Genomic DNA, 27,571 nt, shown 5'->3' with positions numbered 1-27,571 from the left:
TGAAATGCACAAATCTGAGTTCAGAGACATGCAGAAGCTTGTTGGTACATATTTTAAGAGATTATGTTTGGGTCTCAGAAAATTTCAGTAACATTCTATATGAATCTCCTTTTTCAAAACGTTTGAAAAATGGATGGAATACAAACAAACTGAAAATGGAAACTTTTAATGTAAACAGTGATACAGTCTTGGACTTTCTTTTACTGGAACTCTTTTAAAACAGGAAAGATAGTCTTTTTTTGTTTTGTTTTGTAATAGTTTAAGGTCAATAGTTCTTTATGTTTTTAACTCAGTATTTCCAAACACATATATTATTTTCAGTTACCTAAAAATAAATCAGTGCTAGAGATACTTTACTAAAGTCATAATCTGATGCAGGTTTTGCTGAAGCCCATCCTCAAAATTTGTAGGACACAGAGTATAAGTGGAAACTCACTTACCATATTTTCTTCATAACTATTTTTGAAATCACAAATCAAAACTGGAAGAGATGCAAGAAAATGGATACATGGCACTATTTGAAAATGGCACTTTATAATGCAAGAATCTTGCATATATACTCTCTGGGAGGAAGATTTGAGACCCTAAGCATTTCTACCACTTAATTTTCCCCACTCTCCACAGTAGCATGCATTTACCCTGTCAATAATAATACAACCCACAAACCAAAGAATATTTGGTTAAAAGTATTATAGAAAAAAACACAAAGGAATAACTTCTTTGGTAGTAATATTATGCATAGAAAGTCAATTTAATTGTCACAGAATGATTTTAATGCATGGTTTATTTTGGACTTAAGACTTGTTCATTAAATGATGACATGTTATTTGATTACATAGAATTACAAAGTGAAAAACACTCCTTATACATTGATATGTTTGTGTATTTGTTCCCTAGGGCTTCTATAACAAAGTACCAAAAACCAGGTGACTTAAAGCAACAGAAACTTACTGTACATAGTTGAGGTTGCTATGAAATGTCATGTTTTCTGAAGGCTCTAGAGGAATATCCTTCCTTGTCTCTTCTAGCTTATGTGTTTCCCAGCAATCCTTGGTGTTTTGTGGCTTTTAATTTCATCACTCCACTCACATTACTGTCTTCTCCCTCTGTCTTCATGTTGCCTTCCCTCTGTGTGTGTCTGTCTCTGTGCATATTTCCTCTCTTTATAAGGATACCAGTCTTTTTCATCTAGAGTTCACCATAATGACCTTCTTAACATCGTTATCTCTGTAAAGACCCTGTTTCTAAATAAGGTCACATTCTGAGGTACTAGGAATTAGGATTTTATATATTGTTTTTGGAGTGACACAATTCAACCTATAACAGTTTGTTTTTTACTATTTTACACATGAATAAATATTCAATATTTTAAACATTGGTAAGCTGTATGTACAGTAGAGTTGAAAAATAGTACTTTTTTTTTTTTTTCGAGATGGAGTCTCACTGTGTTGGCCAGGCTGGAATGCAGTGGTGCGATCTCAGCTCGCTGCAACCTCTGTGTCCTGGGTTCTAGAGATTCTCCTGCCTCAGCCTTCCCAGTAGCTGGATTACAGGTGTGTACCACCATGCCAGGCCAACTTACGTATTTTTAGTAGAGAGAGAATTTCACCATATTGGCTAGGCTGGTCTTGAACACCTGGCCTCAAGTGATCCACCTGCCTTGGCCTCCCGAAGTGCTGGGATTACACGTATTATGAGTCTACTTTGCCCAGCTAGTACAATTTTTCAATTGTACTTTCACAGTTTAAATAAGAACATGAAGTTAATTGCTTATTGTCCATGTATTTTGACAATTTAGTGTTTTGTTTAAGAGAGTGGAAGAGTTTTGTTGCAGTTACTAAATAATAGCTGTAGTAAATGAGTTATCCTTAGACTAACTCAAGCTCTTTCTTATTCATATACTTTTTTAAGAGAAGTTCTTGATTATTCAAATATGTCTTCCTTTCTCTCCTCTCTGAACAGTGGCAATTATGGTTAGCTACTAGTCACTCTTATAATTCATATTATTTGATACTAGTGTTTGATTATACCAGAGATTGGCAAACTGTATGTAGCTTGAATGCCAAATCACATAGTTCCCTGTTTTTGTACAGCCTGTGTAATCACAAATATTTTTTACATTTTTAAATGGTTGGGAGAAAATATCAAAAGATGAGTAATATTTCATGAGATGTAGCACTTACATGAGATGAAATTATGTGAGATGCAGAATTCAGATTGCAGTGACCATAAGTTTGACTGGAACAGAGCTATACACATTCATTCATTTATGGACTGTCCTTGGCTGCTTTGGTACTGTGATGGCCATTGTGTAGTTGCAACAGAGACCTGATAGCCCACAAAGGTGAAGATATGTACTGACATTTTCCAGAAAATATTTACTAGCCCTTGGATTATACCTATAGTTTTTTCCCAACTTGTTAGGATTCACCAACAGGTTAAAAAAAAAAAAGTAGAAAATCTTTGTTTTATTTTTTGTAGTCATACAAGTTTTTAATTGCACTTTTAAAATTTTTACAGTTTAGTGGCTGAGTGCAATGGCTTACAACTATAATCCCAGCACTTTAGGAGGCCTGCGTGGGAGGATCACTTGAGCCCGGAGGGTCGAGGCTTCAGTGAGCCATGATCACACCATGGTACTCTAGACTGGGTGACATAATGTGACCCTGTTTCGAAAAAGAAAAAAAATGTACAATTTAAAATTCATACTTAAAAACTCTATAATTATTGTATTGTCGTAATACAATTTTAATTAAGTTAGACTGACTAAAAGAGAGTTCATGTTTGGTTATTTGTATCTCATTTACCAGTGTGCTATGTACTGATTTTGAGTTCAGAAGGACTTGGTGTTTACATTTGCATTCCTCAGACTTCAGGAGAGGACTTTCATCTAGGTTGATGTTCAGTGAATATTGTTAAAGTGAATTAAGTTTATACATAAATTAAGATGATTATGTATATATATGATAGAATTTTAAATCAGAAAACCCAATAAAGAAAATAGGACTAAATTTATTTAGTATTCCACTTAAGTGTCAGTTTTGGGATCTAACTTCCATTAACTAATAGGGTGTTAGAATATTTACCTGATGTAAAGAAATTTACCCCAGGTTCTCACATATGTTAATGATGAAGCTGAAAATAGAACATGTAGACTCTAAATATCCATCTTTTATTTTCAGTGTACAATCCAAAATGAAAGAATCTAGCAGTTTGCAAATGATTATTCTTGTTCATTGGTTCTGCAAGCATAGTATTCAGTGTGATCTAAACTTAAAAAATAGGCATGAAGGTGCCCCTTGTTTAATTTGAAATATCTTCTAATATGAATTCTCTTCAACAATACTCACAATACTCCTAGTTTTTCTTTTTTAAGAAATTAGAAACAAAATGTTATGGAGGTAGGAGAAATTCTCTTTTTTATTTTTGGTGTTTTAAATATGGTGATTTTTATCGGTAAGGCTTAACTTTGTTATCAAGTCACTGGGATAAAGTTAGTTACCAAAATAAAATTAATGATGGTGAGTTTAGTATTCTCTCAAAGTCCATTGTTTTGTTTTGTTAGCAAACAGTTTAAAGAGACAGTTTAAACATCAATATTTTATTTAAAACCTTTTTTCTGATTTCTTAAGTATTGTGAAATTATTCCTAAGTCAAGTTTTTTTTTTGGAGAGAATGTATATAGGGCTCTACTATATAGAGTATGTGTGATTTTAATAAAATCGAAGTAGTTATACTGAATTGAACCAGTATTTTTCTGTTTGGGATTATTCTTATAACATGTACTAAAGTGCTACAGACAGCCTTGTTACTTTTCTACTCCCTTGCCAATCCCTCACTTTTAACCCCAACCTGTGTCTGGAATAGATTATTGTAGGCTCTTGCATTTAACAGCATAATAAAGATGACACCTGTGTGAACATGTAGTAATGGTAAACAGATTAATTTTGCATTTTCTTTTTGAAAGTTAATGCATAAAGAAAATACAATGTTTTCATTTTTATTTTTTCTTTTTTTAAAAAATGAAAGTTCTCTTTAACTTTCTTTACTCAGAGTTTTAAATACATCTATAAGTAGAAATGAGTTCTCATGAGTTTAGTGAAGAATTGAATGCCACATTATGAACAATGTAATTTTAAATGCTAAATATTATTTTGAGTCATCCAACTGTGAAAGATATACTTGGATTATCACCTTCTGGCATAATTTCATAGGTTTTTGTAATCTTTGGAATATGGGGGAAAGGAAAGCTCCCACAACCGAGAAAGTCAGACTGTAATCTAATATTCTAATTCCTTGTCAATACTCTGGAAGTCATCCTGGAAACCTCTGGGCCCCAGGACGTACAAAGCTTCACAGTTTCCTTCTTTCCCCTCAGAGTTGTCTAAGCATTTTGTCCATAGAGGCAAAGGGGACATTCTCCACAGGCTTCGAGATAGGGAATTTGTTAACAATAAAAGAAGTTCTAATTTTTACTCCAATGGGATCTAAAGGTGATAGAAATTAGAGATGCTGGATGTGGAGAGTTTCTGGACTAAGATTTTAATGGAAATTTTCTCTTTATCAAACTCTCTGTATACGGTATATGAATGGTATTGGTGTTTTTATGCTGCAAGGAATATTTCCCTCTTAATATAATAATTATATTTCTAGACAGCCTCTTGCCATGCATCAATTTTAGCCTCTGTGTAATAGTTGTATTGTAATATATCTACTAATAGTATGATGAAGTTAACCCTATACTTATTGTTCTAGTGTTTCTGCAGTTTATTTTTACCAAGTTTTAGCCTTGGGAAATTTTTGCATTGTTTAGTACAATTATTTCTGAACTTTATCTCAGAACCTGAGACATTTCTATGTGATTTATGCATAAAGACACTATGGATTTTTCCAGGGTTATAGCTTTAATATTATCCCTTAATTCTTGAGACCTAAAAGCAAGGTGAATTTCATGTGGTGAACTCAGTTATTTGCATGAATAGAGAGGAAGCCAGTTATTTGCATTTGACTTGGAAGAATTTGTTCACCCTTTTAATAACTTCCTTTGTTGGTTATTGATATAGACAGCATTGCGTGTTCAACTGTTTTTTGTTTTTTCTTTTTCTTTTTTGAGTCAGAGTCTGGCACTGTTGTCCGGACTGGAGTGTAATGGCGCAATCTCAGCTCACTGCAACCTCTGCCTCCCGGGTTCAAGTGATTCTCCTGCCTCGGTCTCCTGAGTAGCTGGGATTACAGGCACTCCGCCACCATACCTGGCTAATTTTTTGTATTTTTAGTAGAGACAGGGTTTTATTATGTTGGCCAGGCTAGTCTCAAACTTCTCACATCATGATCTGCTTGCCTCAGCCTTGAAAGTGCTGGGAGTACAGGTGTGAACCACTGCAACTAGCCCTCCTCTTGATCTTATAAATTCAGCTGTTGTGTCCTTTACATATTGGTTTGCATTTCTGCTTGTACCACAGTGATTGTCAAAAAGTTATTTGCAATTTTATCAAAGTATCATCATCTTACTCCTGTCCCCTAACTTGGATATATGCTTATATAGTTCTTGTTTTTTAAAGACAAGGTCTCATGCTGTTACCAAGACTGAACTCAAACTCTTGTGCTCAAGTGATCCTCCTGCCTCATCCTCCCAAAATTCTGTGATTATAGACATGAGCCACTGTGCCCAGCCTAAATAATCTTTTCACTTAAAATTTTTTTTTTTATTGTGGCAGAAACTAAAATAAATTACTTCCAAAGTCTATTCCGTTTCTATAAAAGACAATCTTATAGAGCAGTCTGAGGTTTTATTTTTATTTTTGTTTTTTTAGAGTTTGCAGTCAAACTGGTGTGAGGTGGAATCTAATTTCCACCACTTATTAAATATATTCTTTGGGTAATCTAGTTAACCTCTTCAAGTCTAGAAGTGACAATAATAATAGTACTTACCTTATAGAGTCATTTTGACATTTTAATCAGTTTAGTGGTGTCTAGCAAACAGTAAGTTCTCAGTATCTTTTATGGGTATACTCTACTCATTGTCCTTTTTGTCATATCTATCATTGTTAAATGGATTCTAAATTCTCTATCTTTTCAGATTGATTGATTTTTTTTTCCTTTTCTTTTTAAAAAGTATTTGTTGCCTTTAAAAAATAAATCATTAATCTGGTTTCTTTATGAATCTTTTTTACTTGGCTCTGGATGCATACCAAGTTTAATAAAATTTTGAACATTTTTCCTTCTACATGTGAAAATCTTAAGTTTTCTAGGAATACACCCTTTGATTCTCTGCCCTGGCATTTTTTACTGCATCACCTAATTCCGCTCTATATTTGGCCCAAAGTGCTGCAATTATTGACTCTTTTCTATTAACATTATGCAAACAAATCACATGAATTTTGGAGTGCTCACATGCAACTGGGCATCTTGTTAGTTATTGAGAATACAGATTTAAATAAGAGGTTATTTTTTTCCCTTTAAATGCATAGGGGAAAATAGAGACAAATTAGTTAATGTAAAAGTATGACTATGTAACTATGTAACCATATGACTATGTAACTATCTAACCATATAACTATGTAACTATACTATGAGGAGGTTGCGAACAGAGTGCTGTGGAAGCATCTAGGAGTGGGATTTGTTATTTATTTCCAAAGTAATACTGCATAATAAAACATCGTAAAACCTCAGCATTTATGATTGTATGTCTAGGACAGTAGATTAGGCAACCCCAGGAATCTCTGGGGTTGGCTCTAATATCTATCTGAGGGTCAGTTGACTGTCGGCTGATCTAGGATGAACTCAACTGGGATGACTCCGGTGACTGAGCTCTGCTTCATGTGTCTCTAATTTTCCAGCAGATTAGCCTGGTCATACTTTCGTGACAGTGGCAGAGTGCAAGAGCACAAGTTGAAATGCTTAAGTACTTTTTAGCTTCAGCTTGCTGATAATATTCCATGGGCCAAAGAACATAACAGGGTTGAGCTCAGGGTTATAGTGCAAGGTGACTTAAAGTTACATTGCAATGGGAATTGATATAGTATGAGGTGAAAGGTGGGTTAGGGCCATCAGTGCAGTATGCTGTAGAGGAGCAAATGGCTATTAGGGAAAATTTCCCAAGGGTCATACTCCTTGAACTAAGTTTTGAAGGCATTGGCAGAATGGAAGAAGAAACAAAGACTTATTTACAGAGGAAATATGTACAAAAATGAAAAGACATGAAACCTATCGTATGGTCAGCTATCCATAGAAAGTTTGATACATCAGGAACAAACGGTGCATGGCTAGAAATAAGGCCAGAACCAGAAAGAAACCAGATTTCAAGACTTTTATATAATAAACAGAGGAGTTTGAAAGTTGTAGAATTCTGTGAAGGCTCTGAGCTAGGGTCTTAACTACTGTTTTATTTATATTAACATAAATAACTAATTCCCTGGCATTGCCTGTTAACATTTTTATTCATTACCACAGAGATAGTACCTTTGAGCACACTTAATATTATATAGGCTGGTAGTTGGTAGGTACATAGATGTATGTTTTCGCTAATATTTTTAGTATACGTAAAGACTTTATATGGTCATTAAAAGCTTTTACAAGTTCATACGGAGCTTTCAAAGTAAAATTTAAAAATTCATGTGAGTTTTAGTGCTAATAATGTATGTAAATATCTATAAAGGGTTATTTATGCATGCCAAAATTTTAGGTTATAGACTGTAAACTAAAGTAAAACTAAAAGATCATTTAATATTTGCTATATGTTTATACTCAGTAGAATTGCATCTTAACATCTTTCTCATGTCATCGCTTTTTTATCCCTATTCTAGAGAACAAACTGAAAATACATTTCTTCTAGATATACTAAATTTCATTTTTATTTGAGGAATACAGTGTTGTTGAGACTAGAGATAAACTTTTCCTTACTTTTCTTAAAGGTGACTGATTACTATAAAAAATTGTCTTACCTACTTCCTGATTCAAATGAAAGCCCTTAGTGAAGGAACTAATGGAATATATTATGTAGTACCACTGGAGTATATTATGTATTTTCCTTTTGGCAGTCACAGATACTTACAAAAGTTTTAAATTGTGTAATTAGAAATATAACAACTGCATTTTTCCATATTTTAAAAATTATGGTTTTATTCATTCAGTATTATATTTTATGAGACCAAAGTCATTGTTTTTGGTGACAAATTAGATTTTGTAAATACAACTACATTAGCAAAGAGATGATATACTACAGTAGTGGTATTAATTATTGCCAGGTGGTTTTTCTAGAATGCTGTGTAAGGAAGTGTAATTAAATTATAGTTGTGGCATGAGTTTGCTTCATTTTTAAAAATGTTGGGTGAAGAAGATTCTAGCCTGATGAACTTGACATTCATCTCAAGAAAAATTTTGGAATCTATAAGGACTAGGAACTTGATGAGCTCATACTTCGTGTCAGAATAAAATAATATCACTTTCATTAGAAAGTTGTTGGAGAGTAAACATTTCAATGAGATGTTTGATGTCATCTTTTCTGATGTTCTCCTGGATGAGATGGAGAGTTATATTCCAAAGACAACTTGAAAGCTGGTTCAACTCTTCCCAGCCCACAAAGTGTTGATTATTGGATCTGTTGTTTCAAGGATATCTATTTGCTACAGGGCTTTACAATTGGCCTATGACTTGTTCAACACTTAGAGGCTTGCATTCATTTGGTTTGTTTACTAAAAGTTTTATAACTTTTTTTTAAAATGAAAACATAGGTTGGACCCTAATATATAAATCAAATAAATGCCGAAACCACTCCTATTCAAGTAAGAACTGAAAGCGGTTGTAGTTTTGCAAAGTCTTTTCAAAGATATGCCATTTACAGTGAGACTGAAATTAGAAGAAATAGGAAATCTTTAACCTTAAATAAGACTAGAGGGGATGCATGGTTTCTTCAAGTAGATCAGTGGTTGCCTTTGGCTGGGGATGGGAAATGGGAATGACTGTAAACGGGCATGAGACATTGTTTTGGAATGATGGAAATGTTCTCAAAGTAGATTGTGGTGATGATGGTAAAATCCTGTAAATTTGCTAAAAGTCATTGAATTGTACAGTTTTAAACAACTGAATTTTATGATATGTAAATAATAATAAAGCTGCTTAAAACAGATGCTGCTTAGCAAAAACAAAATGAAACCAGACCTTTAAAGTAAGGTTTCTTTATATTTTTGAAGACCTGTCATGTAAAAGGATTTGTCATTTCATCTAGTTCCAGGAGTCAAAGCTAATCCCACTATATGGAAATATTTGAAGACCCAGAATTTCACTTACTAGAAGAAATACTCTTCAAGATACAGAGGGACTGGCTTAGTGATAGTGTGTTACAGAGTCTTTAAGAGGTTTAAATGACGTAATACATGTAAGTGTGCCTGTCACTTAATACATACTTAGTGTTTAAAGAAAAATTAATACAGATAAAGATACAAGTGTATGTGTATGTGTGTATCATTTTTTAAAGAGAGAGAGAGAACTTGTGTGCAATTGTTCCAAAATGTTAACAATTGGTGATTCTAGGTTAAAGATTGATAGGTGTTCATTGCACTGTTATTTCAGCTTTTCTGTTGGTTAGAAATCTTTCAAAAATAAAACGTGAGAAGAAGGAGAGGAAGGGAGGTTAGGCTGACAGGTTTGTGAGAGCAAACTTTGTCAAATGCTGTGAAAAATAATGAGCCTGTCATTCAGTATCTGAAATAAAAAGAAAACTAGATTTATTGCTTCTTATCACAAAGGAGGGATACATGCCGGTCAAGCACAGTTTGTTAGCAAGGAAGGCTGCTGACTTTCTGTTGAGTTTTCAGGAAGCATTGAGTTCAGAGATTGGTGGTGTTCTCGAGTTGACATCATCTATAAAAGAGAGATGAGAATGTTGTTGATTGGTTGGCACTCAGGTGTATGTTTATTGGAATGAGTCTGTTCTTGGTTCTGGTGGCTGTTTATTACCATGGCTACAGAAAATCAGTCATGTCTTTTAAGTTTGTGGAAACTTTAAAAATTCTCAATTAGTATGATATTCAGTTCCTGATATGATGTAAACCCAGTATTCAATAAATATTCATGAATAAGTAAATTTTAAAACTCACAGTGCTTGCCATTATCATCTCATTGTTAAAAACTGAAGAACTTGACTTTGAAGTTCTAACCACCATCATCACCTCATTGTTAAAAACTGAAGAACTTGGCTTTGACGTTGTAACATCTTAGGCTGCATTTTATTTGGAATCTCTCATGAAAGCCCTTAAGTTATCTTGGAGGTTGTTTTGTTTGCTTAAGTCAGTGTTTCCTAATTTTTTTTTTCAATGCTATAAAACTATATGGGCTTAGAAAAGGATTACATAACCAATAAATACATTTAAAATCAAAAGTTTCTTTTCTGCAGAATCTCTCAGAGTAGCTAATATGGTAACATGCATTGCAAATCTAGAGAAGAATAAAATATGTCATTTTCCAAGCTCATTTAACTACAAAATACTTTTTTTCTGGATACTATCAATGTGAAAAATGTGTTACATTATGTCACATTTATATCCATTTTGTATTGATAATTTTCTAAAGATCTGATAGTAGGAAATTCTCTTATCTCTATGTGACTATCTCATACCAAGTAATTCTGACACTTACTGTTGCTGACTCCCTGGGTAAATCTTTTGACTTTCTTGAATCTCTCTGTTCCGGGTTCATGTAATATGGGAGAAACTTTCCTTTTTGCATGCTTTACAGTTTGTTTTAAATGATAGGTGAGAAAATTTCTCTATAAGTTGTTGCTGTTATTATAGTGTATCTATTTTCAGTGTTATAGGAAGTTAGTTTTTTTGGCTAAATTTTGGTCAAAATAAGATAGTAAAGTACATTAAATGTTTTGGAGGCCTAATAGATACTTGTTTAGCATGGTGTTGTACAACGAGATCTGGAAGAATTTTCAGGAAGTTCGGGAATTGGAAGCAAAAGTCCTAGCTTTTTCTTCTAACTGGACTTGTCACCTTGAGATGGCTATTTAACCTCTTGGACTTTCATTTTCCATCCGTTTAAAACAAAATGAATGAACTGCATAATCTTTTAGATTCTTTTTTGACCTAACATTCAATGATTGCTGTACATCTTTCCTATTCCTCAAATAGGGAGGGTTTATAATAATTTGTTTTATGCTGCTACGTATTAAGAGTTTGAAGATGGGAATATTTGCTTCTTAGAAACATAGGATATATGAGGAAAAATATCCTGTGAATTGTTAGAAGAAATTCATAAAGATATTCTACTAGTTTTGTAAACTTTCTCAGATGCACATTTTCATGCACTGTAGATGAGTTTTCTTTTATGAGCTACCTTATAAACAACTATGGATGAGCTTTCTTATGTTAGTCTTAGCTTTTATAAAATTTTCCAATTTATATTTTTCTTTTCCATTTCTTAAAAGCTCTTTCACAAATCAGATCTTAATAAATACATGTTTTACTATTTCACACTGCCCGAATTCCATACTTTACTTCTCCTCATTCTGTTCTACATTTTTTCTGTCATCTTTCTAACATATAAATTATTTAGTAATTTATTACTTATATTGTTTGTTGTATCCTTTCCTCATTGGAATGTAAACTCTACTTATTTTTTGTCTTTTTTCTTCAACGATATGTTCCAAGCAACCAGAACAGTGCCAGGCACATACCAGGCAATCAGTTAATATTTGATGATTGAGTGATCAATGCCTATGGGTAATAAGTATTTACCTTTTCAAAGTTTTATACTCTCTTACCTTTTATTTTAAACATATATGTATATCAGCGTATCTGTATTTTTTTACAACAGCATTATTTGTTTTACATCATAAATAATAATTTTGCTTTTTTATATCTTCACATATTTATATTGATTTCATGGTGTTTTATAAAATTCTAAAAGTTTTCTCAAAGTTTAGTTAAAATATACGAATGTTTACTGTCGGAAGGGAAATGGGGAAATGGATATTGAGAAATCAAGCAAGCAATAAGAAAAATCATCTTATTGATTTCTGCTAAGAAATCTGTTGTCTTAGATGTTTGACTTTTTTTTTTTTTTTTTAAGATGGAATCTTGCTCTGTTGCCCAGTCTGGAGTGCAGTGGTACAATCTCGGCTCACTGCAACCTCTGCCTCCTGGATTCAGGCGACAATCCTGCCTCAACCTCTGTACCACCACGGGCCCAGCTAATTTTGTGTTTTTAGTAGAGATGGGGTTTCACCATGTTGACCAGTCTGGTCTCCAACTTCTGACCTCAGGTGATCCACCTGCATTGGCCTCCCAAAGGGCATGGATTACAGGCTTGAACCACCACGCCTGGCCTTATTTGATATTTTGATTTACCTATCACTTGGGCTTTCTCAGAGCTATTGTTAATAGAATTCGTTTCTTCCTTTGAAAACAGGTGGCTAAAATCATAGAGTTGTGAAAGTCAAAACTGTTAAAATTTGAAGAGCAAGGCTAATTTGTAGTGTTTATAACTTTCCAGTATTATTAAATGACTCATCACGGCCAAATTTCTGCACTTTTATTCCCCACTTTGGATAGTGGGCAAATTAATATCAACAAATATTGGGTAAGAAAGGCATAAACAGTATAATGTCTGTATTAACATACATCATGTAGTATTAGGTTAGCTGACTGGAGTATATGGTAGTGCTGTAGCCTGCTATTCACTCTAATTCCATTTAGGAGAATTTCTTGGGTATTATAGTAATACCTAGTCTATAAAAGTGTAATAAAAAAATGCTTTGAAGGGAAAACAAAAAACTCCTTTTGGGGAAAGCAAGTTACCCAGATCCTTTTTACACCAGCTAATAGTCAAACACTGTCCATTCCAAAGTAATGTCAATTACCTGAGGTAGGAAAATATCCAAAAAAATCAGAGCTAATTAAAAAAAAAAAGTAACTAGCTCCCACCACAGCAATTACTTAACCACAGTATCCAGAATGATTTAACCACATTAGAGTCTGTAGCCAGTGGCAAGTATTGAAAACAACTCAGCATCCAAGAAGATGTACACATGGCAGCAAAGAAGCATCTCTTTGTCCTTTCTTGATGTTTGGTTTCTAGATGCTTTATGAGCAGATCTGCTTGTAGGCCTTGTGTGCTTGATGACTGGCCCAGCAGGCTCTTTCACAGATCATCACCAAACTTATTCCCTTTGCTTCTTTTTTCAGAATCTCTTTAATTAAAGCTTAATCAGTCCTTCCCCTCTGTTAGAAACTTAGTCATTCCCCTCTGTTCTTAATTAGGGCTTGAAAATTAAAAAACAAATATTTCAGACTCAAAGGTAGACCTGTCAAATATGCTGAAAATGAAAAATGTCAAATTCTGTGATATGTTCAACACCCCTCCATTTTTTTTTTGATGAACAGTGATGTGTTTCTTGGAAATTATTTCCACATATAAGGCCTGGGATAAACTGTAGCCTTATTTTCCTTCCTTCAATTATTTTTATTTATATCATTCTGATACTCATTTTTAACATGTTTTCCTTTTTTCTTAATTTCATGATTTCTCCACAGTTTATATGATTTAATTTTTTTCATAACAGTGTTGCCCCATTCTTGAAAACAGTCTTTCAGATTTAAGGTTTATAAATGAATCAGATATATTTGATTCAAAATCAGGTTTCTGAAAGGTATCTTTAAAATTATCTAATCGAGTCCCCTCCTTTTACTGTTGAGAAGCTAAGGTGCCAGGAGAAGTCACCTGCTCATTGCAGTACTTCTTAGCAGGAGAGTGGGAACTAGAATCAGATCATCTAACATCCAGGATATTTGCATGGTTTCCAACTTTTCCTACTCTGTAGCTGATGGCCAGAATATAGTGTGACTTCTAGCGGCATTATGTAATCTTTTTAGTTGGATACAGCCCTGTGAACTTCATCTGTTTTTCTGAGCTCAAATCTCTGGCTGGTCATTTGGTTTGGTACTATTTGTTTCTCTGAGTAGGGGCCATGACTGCAATGAGATGTCAGCTGACACCTACTTCATGAACTTCATCCTCAACATCAGAGTATGGAACATCTGAAGAGCATTATCTTCAGATGAAGGAATAAATTTCCCATATGCTGTTTCTGTTTTGAGACTTTAGAACTGAAATAACAAGAGTAATTGTTTGAAAGCAAGCATGTAAGTTTTATTTATTGTTAATTCATTCCCTTAACAAATGAGACTGTTTTCTGGCTTGTCTTTTTTTTTTTTTTTTTTTTTTTTTGGGGGGGGTGGAAAGTATGCCATGACTTTCTAATACTAATTAGGCTGAATTACTTGGTACAGAATATTTTGGAAGACCCCTCAATCCCAGCCAAACTAGGTTTGTTGGTCATGCTGATAACAATGTATGTATATATGTTAGTGAATGCAAAAAGATTTTCTAACACTAATAAATACATTTTTAAAATACTGCTTATTTTTATCTCCTTTGACATTTCTCTTTTGTGTTTGTTTTAGGCTATGTTTTTGTTATATACATTTGTATAACTTGAAAAGAAAGAAATACACACAGATATGCACACACATTGCATATACTTGCTCAAAAGGTATTTCTTTTCTACTTATAGTTTATGCCATTAAAAAGAGTTTGGAGTTGATTGACTTTCACAGTTGGGGATATGTATATGTGAGGAGGATGGGTCAATGGATACATAATAACTTTCTATGTGGCTCTTACTAGCTTTTATATTGGTAATTGGGATGTGGTTACATGATTTGTTGGTTGCCAGTGTTGTGAAGTAGTTGTTAATATTTTGCATTTTGAGACAGTAAATTCCCTTTAAAAAATACTGTGCAAATCCAGAAAGAGCAAGATAACACTGCCCTTTTCTTTGGACGTTTCAACATGAGTAGGAAAGATTTTCTTTTCTTTTTTCTTTAAAAACAGGGTCTGACTCTGTTGCCCATGATGGCGCGCAGTGGCATGAACCTGGCTCACTGCAACTTCTGTGTCCTGGGGTCAAGCCATCCTCCCACCTCAACCTCCCAAGTGGCTGGGACTATAGGCACATGCCACTGCTTCTGGCTACTTTTTGTATTTTTTGTAGAGGTGGAGTTTCACCATGTTGTGCAGGCTGGTCACGAACTCCTGGGCTCAAGTGATTCTCCTTCCCAGCCTCCCAAAGTGCTGGGATTAAAGGCATGAGCCACCACATGTGGCAATTGCACATCCATTCAGACATTTGAGAGAATAATTTATATTCTCCTTACTAAGGTGATTCATGTAATAAATATCTTTCACTTTTTGCCTTTCTTAGTTTTATAGTCCTTAATATTGATGGGTTTTAAATTATTTTGCAGGTATTCTTTAGGTGATGCTAGAAGGCCTCTTCATGAAACAGCAGTTTTGGTTGAAGATGTGGTGCATACTCAGTTAATTAATCTGGTAAGAACATTAATTTAATTTGATTCAGTATATATTCTCTGCATTCTTTTATTAGGATTGTAGATTGTAACCCAATACTTTAACAAAATATTTTATTTACAATCTTGAATTCTTTTTTGTCAGTATTATTGAAGTATAATTTATATGTAACAAAATGTACTAGTTTAATGCAAAATTTGCTGAGCTTCGACATTTGATATTATAATATTAACTTATAACACAACCATGATATAGAAAATTTTCATCATCTAAAACAAACCCTTGTTCCCCTGGGCAGTCAGCAGCTATCATCATCACAGCAAAAAGATTAGGACTCACTGAAGACTCAGATGGTTGTTAGCATTTTGTAACAATGAAGTATTTTTAAATTAAGGTGTATGCATTATGTTTTAGACATAATGCCATTTGACAATTAATCGACTATAGAATAGTGTAAACATAGCTTTTATATGCATTGAGAAACCCCCCAATTTGTATACCTACTCTGTATCCACAAAAATTAAAAGTTAAAAATTAAAAAATTTGTCTGACTACACTTTATTACAGTGGTCTGCAACTGAACTTATAGTATCTCTGAGGTATGCCTATACCATGTTTAAAGAGAAATTCTTTCATATTGCCTTCTAGTCCTTTTATGATTTCATTTTTACTTTTAGATCATTAATATATTTGTTGTTTATTCTTGTTATTTTGTGAGATGTGGATATAATTTTATCTTTTCCAAATGGGAACCCAGTTTTACCATCACTATGTATTTCAAAATTTATCTTTTTCTTAGTGATTTGAAATGCGTTCTTTATAATATACTGAATATACATATATATTGGTATCTGTTTCTCATTGTATATGTTACACTAATGGTTTAGTGTATGTATAACCTAGTATGGTATTATTACAGGTTTTATAATATATTTTAATGATTGTTAGGGCTAAACATCTTGGTAGTTGTTTTTTTTTCAGTGTTTTCCCAGCTATTCATGTATGTTTATTGTTCCTCATGGATATTAGTAGCAACCTGTCTAGCTAGTAATAAATTTTCATTGGTACGTTTATTGAGATCACAAGATTTTATAAGTTAACTTAAGGAGAACAGCATCTTTATTAAAATCTTGAATCATTCTATGAATATGGTATATCTACATTTGTTTGAAACTACTTTTGTGTCTTTTAAGTTTTGTTTTAATATTTTTCTTCTCCTAGCTTCACACATTTCTTGTTCAGTTTGTTTTTAAGTATTTCATCATCTTTGTTGCTATTGTTAATGGATTTTTTTCTGTGACGAACAGCTGAAAACATTAAAACATTTAATGAAATACATAAATCTACAGATTCAAGATGAGTGAACTCCACTTAGAACAAATCCAAAGAAATGCATGTTCAAACTGCTGAACAGTAATAGCATAATATAAATTTTAAAGCCTGACAGTTTATTATAAGGGAAGGATGATTTGAAAGACAGTGGAATTCTTATCAGAAAACATGCAGGCTAGAATGAAATGGTACAACAGTTTTAAAGTACTGAATGTAGGATATTAGATTGACTATTCTTTTTATCTATATAGCCTTCTACCCTTCTTTACATGTCCTCCTGTCTTATAAAGACACCAGATATTTACTATTTAGGGGTATTGTTATTCATAATAAATCTATGTATGTTAATTTTATATTGCAGTGTTGTAACTTTCCTTTAAAGCCAAATGCTTTTAAGGAATGTAGACCAAAAAAAAGGAAGCATATGTCCTGTTTTGTATTTACCCACATATTTACCATTTCCCATGCTCATTCTCTTTCTCACAGATTTTTGTTGCCATTTCAGTCATTTCCCTCAGCCTGAAGAAGCCTTGAACTTTTTTTGTAGTACAGCTTTGCTAATGATGAAGTCTTAAATTTTTTTCATCTGAACATATCTTTATCTTTGTTCCTTAAGTATGTTCTTCCCTACATGGAATTCTAGTTTGATAATCTTTTCCTTGCAGCTTTTGAATATGTCATTTTAATAATTTCTGACCTGCATTAGTTTCTGACAACAATGTAACTGTTATTCATTTCTTTCCCTGTATGTAACATGTAGTTTTTTCCTAGCTGCTCTCAAGATATTGTCCTTATCTTTGGCTTTGGGTAGTTTGCTGTCTCTAGGACTGATTTTTTAAATCATTATCTTCCTTGCAAGTTTGTTTTTCTTGTTGACACTAGGCATCAATTTGTGGAAGTTTTCAGCCATAAGTTTTACCATTTGGCATTGTTTCACAAGGCTCTCACGGCCATTAGTGTTTCTCCAAACTTTCTGCTCCTTTTCCTTCTATTGTTTTGTTTTATTTGACTTTGGTAATTCCTATTGATCTATATTTAACTTTATTATTTTTTTTCTGCCATCTATAATACGCTGTTTAGTCAGTGCTAGTGTGATTTTCAGTTTAGCTCATAGTATTTTCTATTGTAGTGTCTGTTTGAAAATGTATCTTACTGAGTCTAAACTCCTTTTGAATTATGGGTATGTACTTTTATATTCCATTTTAAATACAGAAGTTGGAACATTATTTGATGACCTCTACACTAGTATAAACAAGAAATAGTATGTGCTTTTGCTTATAATGAGAGATCCTCTTATTACAATAGATGCTTACCTCTCCTTACCCATTTAATATTTGAATCGTAGTTTTGATGCCTATTTATGAGATTCATCCTGTCTAGATTCCACTAAATATTACATTGAATGATATACCTAGCTAGACATAAACCTTGTTTTGTTAACTTTACAATATCCAGGCATGTGTCAGAGTGAGCTCTTCAGAGGAAAGGAAGAATTACAGAGAATAGTTATTTTTAAAAAGTCAGTTCTTTTTAACCATGTCATATTATGCAGTCATTATAAATTATATGTGTGTGTTTTGTGCTCTTCATTTAAATCCCCCTGTAGTTCTTTATCCATTTCCTATTAAGACCAATTTTTTCCCTGTAATTCTTTCAACATTTTTTTTTGAGATGGAGTCTCGCTCTGCTGCCCAGGCTGGAGTGCAGTGACAACAATCTCAGCTCACTGCAACCTCTGTCTTTGAGGTTCAAGTGATTTTCCTGTCTGAGCCTCCTGAGTAGCTGAGATTACAGGTGTGCCACCACACCCAGCTAATTTTTTGTGTTTATGGTAGAGATGAGGTTTCCACATATTGGCCACGCTGGTGTTGAAAACTTGACCTCAGGTGATCTGCCTACCTGGACATCCCAAAGTGCTGGGATTACAGGCATGAGCCACCACACCCAATCAGTATCTTTATAATAGCTCTGTTGAAGTATTTATAGTCTAAGTTCAGTAACTATACCACATTGGAAGCCATTTATATTGACTCTGCTTTTTACTTAGTAGCTGTCATTCTTGTTTGTTTGTTTGAGACAGAGTCTTGCTCTGTCACCGAGGCTGGAGTGCAGTGGTGTGATCTCTGCTCACTGCAACCTCTCCCTCCTGGGTTCAAGCAATTCTCTGTGCTGGGACTAGAGGCACATGCCACCACACCCAGCTAATTGTTTGTATCGTTAGTAGAGATGGGGTTTCACCTGGCTAGTGAGGATGGTCTTGATCTCCTGACCTTATGATCTGCCTGCCTTGGCCTCCCAAAGTGCTGGGATTACAGGCATGAGCCACCATACCTGGCCAGGTGTCATTCTTCTGGTTTTTTTTTTTCATGTCTAATATTTGTGTTTTTAAAAGTGGATATTTTATATAATACACGATTGTAACTCTTCTGAAGGCTTTTTGTTGTTTTTGTTTTAGCTGGCAGGTAACTTGCCTGGACATAAAATGTCCATTCTGCCATATTGTAGGCAGCTCTCTTCACTCCTTAATTCTTACTACTTTCTGCTGCTGTTTTTTCCCCTGTTTTTTTTCTGGCTTTTCCCCTTTTGTGTCTCTCTGTAACTTGTACATTTGAACTTTTGAGAAGAAAGGGAAAAATATAGGCAAATTGTTTTTTAAGTGTTGATACTCCCTTACTGTACAATACTAAGTAATTAGTATACATTATATTGTTTTCTAAATTTTTAATTTTTTATAATATTTATTGTTAAAATTACATAGAAAAAATTCATGTTTTGTTTTATCAATTTTTTTATGTTTTGTCAAATGTGCAGTCTTATAACCACAACCAAAATTGATTCAGAACAGTTTCGTCACTCCCCAAAAAATTCTCTCGTTCTACCCATCGTCAAACTTTTCTACCTTAACCACCCTCTGCCACCATGAGGTCCCCATTGTTTGTCACAGAAGGAGAAGACTTCTCTTTTAATTCTTTTTGTCTGTGCTTGGTAAACATTGCTAGATTCATACTCCCTTTGGCTTCAATATAGAGGATTAGTAGAAAATAACAATGAAACTTACTGCCAGGTTTATTTTTGCTTTTATTATCATTTATAATAAACACATAATTTTACATATTTCTGGGGTATAATATGATATTTTGATACGTGTATACAATGTGTAATGATCATATTAGGGTAGTTAGCATATCCATTACCTTAAACATTTATGATTTCTTTGTGTTGAGAATATTCAAAATCTACTCCTCTAGCTATTTGTATATATACAATAATTTCTTGCTGTCATAGCACCATATAGTGCTATAGAACACTAGAACTGATTTCTCCTATCTAGTTGTTTATCTGTGAGCAGCTCTTTGGCTATAATTCCCCACTTCTCTTTCCTCACCTCTAGCAGTCACTATTCTATTTATAGGTACATACCACATGTTTTCACTGATATATGGAAGATAAAATAGTTGATTTCATAAAAATATGTGCCTGGCTTATTTCTCTTAATATAATCTCCTTTAAGCTCTTTTATGTTGACACAAATGACAGAATTTCCTTCTTTTTTAAGGTGAAATTATATTTCTTTGTGAATATATACCACATTTTTGATATTCATTCATCTGTTGATGGACACTGCAATTGATTTCCTGTCTTGGCTATTGTGAGTATTGCTGGAATAAACGTGAGTGCAGGTATATCTTCGGCATACTGTTTTTCTTTGTATATGGACCCAGTATTGGGATTGCTGGATCATATGGTAATTCTATTTTTAGTTTTTCTCCCATCTTGCAGGTTGTCTTTGAACTCTTGATTTTGTGTAGAAGATTATTAGTTTAATATAAATCCATTTGTCTATTTTTGGTTTTGTTGCCTATACTTTAAAGGTCCATTTTATAAAGTATTTCCCCAGAACAGTGTCCTCAAGCATTTCCCATATGCTTTCTTCTAGAACTTCGTAGTTTTGGGTCTTAGATTTTAAGTCTTTGATCCGTTTTGAGTTGATTTTTGCGAATGATGAGAGACAGGGGTCTAGTTTATTTTTCTGCATACAGATACCCAGTTTTTCCAGCACCATTTATTGAAGAGACTCACCATTCCCCAAGGAATATTATTGTCTTTATTTGTTTGTTCTGCTGTGTTGGAATCCCTATCTGGCTAAGCGTTTAGCCATACAATCTAAAATGATATGTAAATGGCCCTCAGGTGTTCTTTAAACATCAAAGTTAAATTTTTTAAATTATCCTAAAAACAAAAGTATAGATGAAGTCATCATTTCATTTCATTTTCAGGTTGCCATTTACTGTTTTGAATGATTTTCTGCTTTAATAAATTATTAGGCATTTCTTTTCATGTTTTAATCATTTTGTTTAGTACACTTATTTATTGACACTAATGTAGTTCTGGTTATAGTGATATAAAGATGAATAAGAGTTAAATTTTGTCAGGGACATGAACACATAGAAAGTAATTTTAAAATATTGTGTTAAGTGGTAATGCTGATTTCCAGAGTGAGATAAGGGTTTTGAGAAGAGATACCTTGTCTGGGCTGGAATTCTTCATGTATTTGTTTATTCATGTCTATAATAAATGGTAAATCTTTCATAGGATTCATCATATATTAAGTTGAATTGAGGAAAGGAAGCCTTAGAATAGAGGTTATAAACTATTGACCCAAAATTTGACATAGAAACATGTTTTATTCCATTTGCACTATGTTTTTTTTTTTTTAAGAAAAACATATTATTTATTCCAAGATTAATTGATGGGAATTTTTAAATGTTCTTTCTTTCATAGAGCCCCAGAGTGTTGAAAGTGTGCCAGGGGTTGCTATTTTCTCTGGCATGAGCTCCCATCCTCTGAGGGTCCTGAGAAAGATAGTAGATTAATCCTGGAGTCCTCATGAAAGGAAGGGGTGGTCCCATTGGTGTGAATACATGTGGCTCAAATCCTGGGGTTTGCGGTGGGGAAGATGAGGGTCTGGTGGCTGGCCTATGTTAACCACAGCAAGCTGAAGTAATTGACAGGTGCATCATCTGCTGCTGTGGGAGGAAGAAGAGCTCATGGCAGTGCTGGAATAGGCAGGCACTAGCTGGATCCCAGAGCCTGCGATCTGTCCTTTTTTTCTTTTCCTCTTGATGCTTGGGATCTTCCCCATTTTATGTTGTGTCTACAGCCATTGACAAGCGACTTAATAAAGGACTTCTCAGCAGCCACGTCTGCAGTCTGCCCTATGGAAACCTGGATGAAAGCACACTGCTGTCTCTGAACAACACTAATCATCTGCATCTCTCCAGACTGGTAGTGATGATGTCTTAGATCTGTCTCAGAAATGGTGTTACCCAGACTGCCAACATATAGTGAGGATAACCTTGTTCTCTGATGGGTCCAGATGGGGCATGATTGAAGCCTACTTTAGATGCTCAGATCTGGATCATATTCCATAATAATTGTGTGTAATATTCTGATTGGCAAGAGGGTCACCTGGATCTGTAGGTTTCTTATGTCTGCATGGACATTCCTCTCCTTACCCTCTCCCTTCACCCAGAAGGAGCAAACTTGGGGCTTACTCCTCCGGTAGTAGGATGTGGTCTAAGCTGGATTGAATAGCATGCCACTGGTCAGTGTGGCTTTCTCCCCAGCAGGCAAACTGACCATGTTCCATCAGAGCTAGAAATCCCTCTCTCTCACATTCTACATGTAGTACTCTTTTTTGACATCTGACTTTGCCGCGTCACCTTCAGAAGATAATTCTGCATCTTGAACCTGGATAGGCAGACCAGGTTCTAAGGTCTAAGGCTTTAGGTCTAAGATTTAGGCCTAACAAACATGCTTCAGTTTGCTGCAGATTCGGCATCCTTCTGTCTTCTTGAAATGTATGTGGTCCCCAGGGCACAAGCAAAACACTGTGAATGGCCTGGCACAAATTTTGCATTCCTTCCTGCTTTTTGCTTTGGCTATTTAATGTATATAGATTTCTGCAAGACATTCCTGGCACAGAACAGGAAAGTCCCCCTCCCAGGTCTGCCTGTTGTAGGCTTGGGAACCCAGAGAGGTCACCATCTTTAGAGCATCTGGAGGCAGCGGTAGCTGTTGAGATGGGAGAGAGGACAACCACAATCCTGTCAGACCCAGCCCCAAATTTCGTGATATTTCTGCAAGAATACTCAAATGGATGACCTTGCAGTCCAGTTTTTTCATAAATGTCTTTATCCAGTTTGAAATTAATTTCTCTGTTAATGATAGGGCTTTCTAAGAGCGGAGTGAGGTTGGAGAGAAGATACAAAAGGAGATTTTCAATTTATAAAAATCTGTATATGCCTTTTTTGCACAGTATATATATATTTATTATTAGAGATAGAAGAAACACGAGTATTGTTAATGCTTTATAGGACAGCTATATTCATCAATATTTGTATTTGCATAGCAGGAACCTCTGGGGACCCATTGTGGCTAGAGTCACCTGTAATTGTGGCTAGAGTCACCTGTAATTGTGACAGTGGATCTCTTTGAGATGTCAGTGGCATGACTTGGTGTGGCCAAAATTTAATTTCTCATAAACCATCAAGTAACTAGGAACCTCTCACAACCTATGTAGCATTGCCTTGTACCGGCCCTTCTTAAGCTAGGTGGGCTGTCCTCCTTTTCTTGCCACACTTCTCTCTGCCATTGCTTCTGTGGCAGCTCAACAAATTGTGAGCCATCATCACTGCTCCTGCAGGGTGTGGACTTCTGTCTCTTACCGGAAAGCCAGAAAACTCACAGCTTCACATGACACTTGGGTCCTATAGCAAACTTCTTGACTAAAGCAGTGGCTTTCAAATCAGCCTAGTCCATGAAACACCAGTATTCAAAAGAATGTTCAGGGACACCTCATATTTGAGGAAGAGAAGGTGGGGCTCTGAGATCTGAGATCCCCACCCCAAATTCAACCAGAGCAGTTCCTTTTTGATCATTTGTGTATTGTAGATTTCTGTCAGTCAAGAATTTTTGAAGTCCGTCTTCGATCATTGTTATCTTTTCATCATTTCACTACATACAGGATAACAAGTTCCACAAGATAGATGTCTGACATATATTGTATTACACTCCTTTTGTCCTAGAGCATTTTTTTTTTATGATCTGTTATGTCAGTCCTTTTGGCTCCTCGAAATTTTGTTTTGGGATGATGGACTATTTCTAGCTATTATCTACTGATAGATACATACCAGGATTGAGTATAGCGCCTCAAAGTAGGTAAAGCTGTGTTTTTGACAAGACTTATTACGATATACTTTGAGTCTTTTAAAAAAACTACTTCCCGGCTGGGCGCAGTGGCTCATGCCTGTAATACCAGCACTTTGGGAGGCCAAGGCGAGCGGATCACGAGATCAAGAGATTGAAACCATCCTGGCCAATATGGTGAAACCCCGTTTCCACTAAAAATAGAAAAATTAGCTGGATATGGTGGTGTGTACCTGTAGTCCCAGTTACTCAGGAGGCTGAGGCAGGAGAATTGCTTGGACCTGGAGGCAGAAGTTGCAGTGAGCCAAGATTGCTCCACTGCACTCCAGCTTAGTGACAGAGCACAACTCCATCTCAAAAAAAACCAAACAAACAAAAAATAAGCAAACAAAACAAAAAAAAACCTCCCTTAGCCAACACAGATCTTTACTGAATATCTACTGTTGATATTTTGTTGATATCAACTGCCAATGATGATGGACATTTTTTGGATCATTTTGACAATGGGTACATATTGTTTCATTTGGGGAATACTACAGTAAGACTGGCAATAAGCTGAATTTAGAAGTTTTTACTTAAGTATGTTTTTTCTCTCCTCTTTCTTTGACCTTTTATCTCCATATGGAATCGATATTCTCTCATCTGATCCTTAACTCTTAACCAATACTTCACCTACGCCTAGGCTTCATTTTAAGTAATTTCCCCTTCTTCCACTGTATTCCACTTGTTAGGTTATGGATGGCTTTAGGCCTGAGTTGATTGTTCTTCTTTGAAGTTTGGCATGTAGATTATAAACTATGTTAAATAATAAAAATATGTCATCTAAAATCTATACGAAGCTTTTGATTTTACTATTTCAAGAATAGATTAGAACAATAAAGTCATAGAATTTTAAAGTCGAATTACACTTTAGAGATTATTTAAACCAACTTTTATATAAGTTTGAACAAAATGAAATTGACATTTTTGCAGGTTATAAATGATTAAATATTGGTGATTTTTTATGAGGTACCATAAAAAATCGTAATGATGTAATGAATCATAGGATGGAAACAGTCTTCTTACTAACTTCAATGCAATACAAATTAGCAATTGTCACTAGAGAAAGGTTTCAAACTCTTAGTTTCCTTATTTTGTTATGTTGCAGTGCTAATATTTACTTTCTATTGTAGTTATAAAGAATCATAAAGATTAAATATATATAAAGGACTTAATGGAATTCCTGGAACATAACATCCCTTGTCTAGGTTGCTAGTAACAGTAGTAATAACTAGTTGCTATTGTTACTAATAATGGGGGTACTTAACGGCATAAGATGAGAAATGGATTACAAAATTCCCAAGAATTTCACATTTACCAGAGAGATGCAAACTTTATCATTTCCTAAGCTTCCTTATCCCTTACTTTCCAGGTTGAGTTAAGTTAGATTTGAAGTAAGTAGATATTTATGCCAATTGGAAATTATGTTTGAGTTGCTGTTATGATGCTGTCAGTGTCTCTTTCAAGTTCAAAAACTAGTGATTTCAGATGGCTATATAGCTGCTTTCATTTCTCTGTTCAAAGTTAAATATCAAAAGAATGTCACATTTTATGCACAGGATATAATTATCTACCATTCCATTTAAAAATCATACTAGATTTTCACTGTATGAGTCTATCAGTCACTAGTAAGCTATTCACTTGGTTATACTGTGTTTTCGTATCAGAACCAATTTCTCATGGTTAGCTAATTCTCCTTAATTATGAAAAGTAATAAAAAAAATTTATATGTGTGAAGAATTATGGCTTAATCCCCCATCTGGATCAGAATGTACTGAATTCCCGCCCCCCCCCCTCCTGTAATGCTTTTTAATTTCACTGGTAGAAGCAGTTCATGCAAAGCTCTGTTCAGTCCTCATGACCAGTTCTGTGAGGCTGTCACTTAGGCCACCTCAGTAATGGTTTATGGGTGTGTTTTAAAATAGTACTAAGTTTCCTGTGTAGAACTTCAATTATAAAGGTTATCAAAATAGGACAAACTCATATAATTTGTGATTGCATAAAATAAAGGAAGCAGAGGTACCATGGGGACCTAATGAATCACAGGATGGAAACAGTCTTCTTGCTAACTAAACATTCATAATTGGTACTAAGCCAGAGCGTGTATATGTAGCTCAGCAAACAGGAACGCACTCTTGTGTTTACATGAATGGGATATGAAGGAGTCCACAAATACCATCTGGGAAAAAATTCTTGGCCTTTTTGTCTGTTGTTACTGTGGAGTAAATTAAGCACACATTGAGCATAAACAGACTGAAAACACACCTGTTTTGGGGAAAACACACATGTATGCTCATATATGCATACGGAGTGGTTCAAAATAGAACATTTTTGTGTAGGTGATTATTTTTACTTCTTATGAATATGTATTATGGAAAACTTCCTGATTATTTCTGTATAGCACTATTTGTTTGTAATTGCTTGCTCCTAATGTCTTCTATTTAAACTAGTCTTATTTTCTCTCATATATTACTACCTCATACATCAAGAAATACTATTGTCTTTTTTAAAAAAAATAATAAGTAACTATGACTGATACTTAGTTTTTAGTCTGTAATACAAAATGCGCCTATTCTGAGTAGAATGCCTCTTTTGCTACATTTTCCCTACCAATTTCTATGGATAGTTTGCTCTAAGGCATGACACAGAGGATCAACTGGGAAGGAATTACCAGTCCTTTCCCTGACTCTTAACATAGTTTTTCCTACTGTAGTATATCCCACTAACCAGTTCATTTTGAAAAGCAGTCTTTACTTGGTGTCACAGAATTTCCGAGTATAAATTGTTTTCACCTCTAGTAAATTACAATTAGTGTCTCTTATAACTTGGTTTTCTTAGCATAGATATAAAATGTCATCTTCTCAACTTTCCATTTGTTGTTTCTTTTCTTGCATTAGGCTTTTCTCCTTAAAGGTTCTTCATTTTATTCCCTTTTGATCTGCTAGAATCCTATCCCCTGACTTAATAAGTTCTAGCTACTTATATCCTGTGCTTCGATGTTTCAGTTCTGACTAAAATTTCTCATAAATGCTTAGGTTCCAAGTATTTCACATTTACTCAAGAGATGCAAACTTTTTATAAAACTCCCACTCTCCAGATTGAATTGCATGTCTTAATTCTGATAGGCAGAGATTTGTGCAACTTGAAATGGTGTAACTGAGTCTATATTATGCTTTTGATAATATCCAATTTTAAGTGAAGTTCAGAAACTGTCATGATTTCTGTTGGCTGTATGGCTGCTTTCACTACTCTTCTAAATATGTATAGAATATAATTTGTTTTATGCATAGAATACTTTTATCTAATCTTCCATTTGAAAATCATATTAGATTTTTTTCTATGTGAATCTACCTGGCAACTAGTAAGCCATTCAGTCTGTTGAACTATGCTTTCATATGTGAATCTAATCTCTGAATTATTTTTGAGATTATTCATAATCTCGAATTACAAAAAGTAATGAAGAATAAACATATTTGTGAAGAGTAATTGTTCAGTCTCCCATCTTGATTAGCATGCATGAAGTTCTCTCCCTGCCTCCCTCTTTCTTTGTTCTTTTTGTGCTTTTTAATTTGGCAAATGTTTTCCAAGTATTCTATTTGCATTCTTCAGTTTTTCTTTT

General features: G+C 34.4%; 1 protein-coding gene across 20 annotated transcripts in view; it reads left to right on the top strand.

Moving 5' to 3' along the window:
- The window catches only part of SUPT3H (SPT3 homolog, SAGA and STAGA complex component), a 554,097-nt gene that overhangs the window by 228,041 nt on the left and 298,485 nt on the right, over positions 1-27,571 (top strand). For 11 of the 20 annotated variants that reach the window (XR_004741815.3, XR_013534243.1, XR_013534241.1 and 8 more), the window contains one exon: positions 15,309-15,393. Coding sequence is in view for 14 of the 20 variants with exons in the window: in XM_008994522.5 (XP_008992770.1) it covers positions 15,309-15,393 (85 nt within the window). In the remaining 6 variants the exon portion in view is untranslated. Of the gene's footprint in view, positions 1-9,226; positions 9,377-12,072; positions 14,145-14,465; positions 14,555-15,308; positions 15,394-27,571 lie in introns of all 20 variants that reach the window. The other 9 variants (XM_078369324.1, XM_078369325.1, XM_078369329.1 and 6 more) reach the window with 5 other exon arrangements.

The sequence above is a fragment of the Callithrix jacchus genome, chromosome 4 (genome assembly GCF_049354715.1).
Source record: "Callithrix jacchus isolate 240 chromosome 4, calJac240_pri, whole genome shotgun sequence".
In the NCBI taxonomy this organism is placed as follows: domain Eukaryota; kingdom Metazoa; phylum Chordata; class Mammalia; order Primates; family Cebidae; genus Callithrix; species Callithrix jacchus.
This window is presented reverse-complemented; position numbering and strand designations above follow the sequence as displayed.